Raw genomic sequence first — 4,686 nt, forward strand, 5'->3', positions numbered from 1 at the left:
TGCTACCAGGTGAAACGGGGCAATACCGACTTGTACTGCTTCAGTACAAGTCCACTTTGCACTGCCTCAGTGCGAGTGGTGCCTCACGTCACTTCACGTACACTAGTACGTGCAGAGGAAGTCTTCTCTTTAAAACACTTGCTTTAAAGAGGATAAATTAGAAACTATATTAATATAATCAAGCCCTTCTTGTCTATCTACTTAGAACTAGCGTAATTATAAACTAATACAAAACTTTTACTTAAAGTCTTATCTATCTTTCTCTTTGCGCGCGTCCAGCGCTGACTGGACCGCGGAGAAAGTAGATATAATGGTCTATATCTACCAATGGATAAGCTTTTTGAATATTACCATGTAAAGTAATATTCTCCAACTATTATATACCTTTTAGATAATATATTTATTAACAATTTACAGTTGTTAATTTCATGTAATGATAGACCCCGCTACAGTGGCCGCATTAAGACGTGCCCGCCTACAACAAATGTCGACGGCTTGCGATCAAATACTTGTAGAATCAGCACGACATCTATAATCTTCCAGCTGCGATTATGGACGCATTTTGAATATCAACGATGGATCGCTATCAAGTGGGAAACTTCTATTTGAGACTTGCAAATCGATGTGAAACTCATGGAAAGGGCGACTACAAGGCAAAGTGGCTATCGATGATTTGCCGAATTCATACGATGAGAAGCTTTTCATCATTATGGAATCGAATAGATGCTGTCACGAATTCGCTGCATCTATTTTTAGAACAACTTTATGTGCGCTGGAAGAACGATCAAGCTTATTCTACAGCCCTCGTACTCATTGTATTAAACTATAATTCAAGCCGGCAAACCTGAACATGTAACTCCGATGTCTCAAAGTGAAAAGATTTATATCTTGAAAATCTTCTCGCTATTGTGAAGCCTATCCCGGTAAACATAGATAACGCGTTGGACGAATATGGTCTAGCTAAAAGTATTTTAAATTTGAATAAATAGTTGGTTGTTAATAACAAATTAAAGTTTAATTTGTGCAAGTTGCTTAAGTACTCGTTCATATTGTTGTTATTGAAAGTAATTGGTATATATGGTGCCCGTTCCGCTAAAACTGCTTCAGTGCTAACCGACCTGCACTGATATTATCAACGAAGGTGAGGTGCCTACAAATGCTTTCGAAGTAGCCGGCCGGCACTGATATTACGAAGAAAGGTGTGGTGCCTCCAAATACTTCACGTACGTGACGTGCAGTAGAAGTTTTCAAGCTGGAGAGCTTGGATTGGCTACTGAAGGGCGATACTAAGATGTCTCAGTACAAAGAAGAATCAAAGCTGTATTTAAAGAAGCAAGTTCCTTAGTAGAAATGTTCTTCACTGACTTAGTATATTTTTAAAATTTGTATTACAATTCATTGCTGTCGTCGTATTGCGCATTATGTAGGTGGGCGCTACTATAGCAGCCACACTCTTCTTAGGCACACACCTTCAGGTACAGTGAGAAAGCGACTTAACCGTCTTCTCTCACGTGCGGTGAGATGAATGGTGGGCGCCTCAGCGACCTCACCAAACGAGCTAAGTACCGTAGTACAAGTGTCGTCACGGAGGCGGTAACCCGGCTTCACGTGCGTAACTGCTATCTAAGAAGTAATTTTAAGATTTACAGTTCACCGAGTTAATTATAAATACTGTTAACCAATCAATAGATGCTACCTCTGTGGGTGTGCACCGTACATTGCGAGCGATATTTTCTGCATATGTAACGGAGTGTCCCGTTTCATATATTTTAATTTCTTATGAGAAAAGTAAAAAGTACTATTCTTGTTAGAAAATATAAATATCATTTCCTGTAATGGAATTTATTAATTTGTTTCCTATGAAGGGAAACAAATAAAGAAAATCAAATATTACAAAATCTGGTAATATTGATGCAATAGGACATTTCTTCTATTGATTGGTTAATTTAAGTTTTAGTATACCCCGCCAATCTAATAAGACACGATTGTGCGGAACGCAAGTAGGCGCCTTACATGGTTAATTATTCAAAGAATAAAGTCTGTAAAAGATAGAGGATCGTTAGGAAGAAACTTTATACATTAATACAATTTTATTTTTTCTCTATTTTAAAGCCTTCGAACGAAGCTTTGGCAGCTAAGACTAATTAGCTACCTGTATATTTTTCTGCGCGTCGTGTACGTGAAGTACCAGAGCCATCTTACCTTCACTGTAATCAGTGTAGGTTGTCTAGTGTTGTAAACAGTACTAGCAAAGGGTGCCCGTTACACTTGGTTGCACTTAGTAGTCCGTTCAAAGGCCCACGCATTCCATTCAAAATGGACATGTCGGATGAAGGAAGAGGGAGCCTTTAAGCTCCTCAATACGATTATCACGCAACGCGTGAAAGGTTCACTAATTTGAGTGACCTTAAACGGAGGGCGATCAAACGGATGAGTTCGGTCGTTGGCGGACCAGCTGCTGGCGCCATGCTGTTCAATCTGAAATAGAGATGATCAACATGCGACCATAGCAGAATTCAAACAGCACGGACTTGGCGGGGCCTAAGAACGTAGCCTTGCTTGACTAACAAGGTTCTCAACCGAGGAGGTGTTAGAAGAACATGGTGCTTTAACAATTGGAACTGCTGAGACAGCAGCATTTACATGCTGCTAATGGACCGACGCTTCCGCGTTGACCCAAAAGCTTAAAGATTAATATCTCATAGTCAAGGCAATCGAAGGTGACAATCTTTAAAGATGGTTCGTCTAAGTTGAAGGCGCCATTGACGCTTGTCCTATCAGTTATAATGCGACGAAAGTGAAATTGGACATGTCCAACTTAGCCGGACGCGCCAATCTTTGGCCTTAAGCTTCTCAATGCATTAAGTTTTGGGTCGTATGAGGTTCTTAAGACCCGGCTTGGCCAAATATTCGAACCGCCTAGTGCCGTATTAAGGGCTCGAACTTGGCTTCTAGATCTGAAGTATGACAAGCATAACCTTCACGCTTATGCCCGGCATTCACGATACCTGGTCAGTTGTATCGTGAGTCATCGATTGATGAACACACGCAAGTTACTGTGCTCATCAAGTGTCTTGTAGACGGTCCTGTCGAGACCCATCTATTCCGGCTCGAATTCGATTTTCTTCACCAATCTTGTAGCGAGACAAGTAGACTTCAGCCTGAAACAGGCTTTCGTCCACCCTGAATCATATCGTTCTCCGAGGCGACAAGAGAACGGAGGTCCAGAATTGTTAAACCTATCGTATATAGAGCGAGAAACCTCGCTCTTCAAGTTACAAACGATTACAAAAATGTAATCGTTATCAAAAGATGGGCCGCTACGCCTATGAGTGTAGCGCACCATGACCAGGACTTAAGAAAATAAGCGAAAAGACCAATATCTCGTTAGAAAAGCGGAGGACGCAGGTTCGACGCTGTTGCAAAATCGCAACAGCGAGGCGTATTGTCAAAGAATGATTGGGTCAGAAGTTGCGGAACGCCCTACTTTTCCAGTGACATGTAAGAAATTACAGGCCTTTTGACAAAAGTTGCTCCCTACGCACATAAATTGTGTGTTTATGCCCCAGGTGATGAGGTTCCCTCATCACCTCGAAAAATAAAGTGGCAAATAAATTGCCATTTAAGTCCCTAGTCGGTGGATCGTCAAGCAGTTTTATACGACGCCAATCGCAAGAACGTCGCAGACTCAAATTTGTTGAGTCCGATATCCCTTTAACGAGGATGACAGTGCGCCAAGAAACAGACAGTAAGGAAACGAAGTTGGTATTCAATACACGTTAAACGGTATACAGTACGATAATGATTTTATCGTACTTGATTTGGATGACGAATTTGACGTCAGAAAGTACGAGCCATGCATAAATTGGCAGCATTAAGCCGTGGCGATGCCTGTCTCTCGTCAACAGAGATTGATCTGATGAACGTATTGGAGCGTCCACAAGCATGTAGATATAGTTCGATGGCCTCACTTGTAGGTCGGTCGTTTGCACGGCTACACAAAACCTGAGTGTGATTACTCATCACGCTGTGGAGTTAGATTCCGAGGCTATGCACAAGATCAGGCAGCGTCGAAGGTCCGCCATTGTGATGTGAAAATACATACCGACTATTGCGCACAAGCACGTGAAGCATCGACGTTCGACCACTCGATTAAGTTGAGTGGTACGAAACAAGGATGCTTGCTTGGAAAGTAACATCCAAGAAAATCTGGAACGCCAATCTATAAGAGGCAGTGCAAAATTCCTACATCGACAGGAGAGTCAATCGTTATGGATCTTGGTGTGGATGCGCAACCTTAGCTAGAGGCAGTTGGGGAGGACGCTCCCCAAATAAAACAAAAGGAATTAAAATAAGTCTACAAGAAACTGCGGGAATAAGACCCCAGAAACCAGTGGTCAAAAGGTTACCAGGTACCATCGAAAATAAACACCAAAGAGGAAACTGAGACAACAAGTGTCTAAGTAAACATTAGATAAAGTATAGGCGCTTATACACTTGATCTTATAGCGCCTCCGAAATTAATTTCGGTAAATTACTTAACTACTAACGTTTGAACTAAAACGGCTCTTGCGTTTTCTGCGTAGTGGCAAAGTCAAGCAGATCTGCGTTCTTGTCACAGATTACAACTACGTAGCCAATATTCGGTCAGCAATAGTATTTCCTGAGAACGATCGGGTTCTCATC

General features: G+C 41.7%; 1 protein-coding gene across 1 annotated transcript; it reads left to right on the forward strand.

Moving 5' to 3' along the window:
* Nucleotides 1-575: 575 nt before the first annotated feature.
* Nucleotides 576-848, forward strand: CCR75_007293 (uncharacterized protein; the record flags this gene model as incomplete). Its single annotated transcript, XM_067965354.1, has 1 exon — nt 576-848. The coding sequence occupies one exon, from the start codon at nt 576-578 to the stop codon at nt 846-848; it is 273 nt and encodes a 90-aa protein (XP_067820707.1).
* Nucleotides 849-4,686: the final 3,838 nt, after the last annotated feature.

This window comes from Bremia lactucae, linkage group LG12 (genome assembly GCF_004359215.1).
Source record: "Bremia lactucae strain SF5 linkage group LG12, whole genome shotgun sequence".
Taxonomy (NCBI): domain Eukaryota; phylum Oomycota; class Peronosporomycetes; order Peronosporales; family Peronosporaceae; genus Bremia; species Bremia lactucae.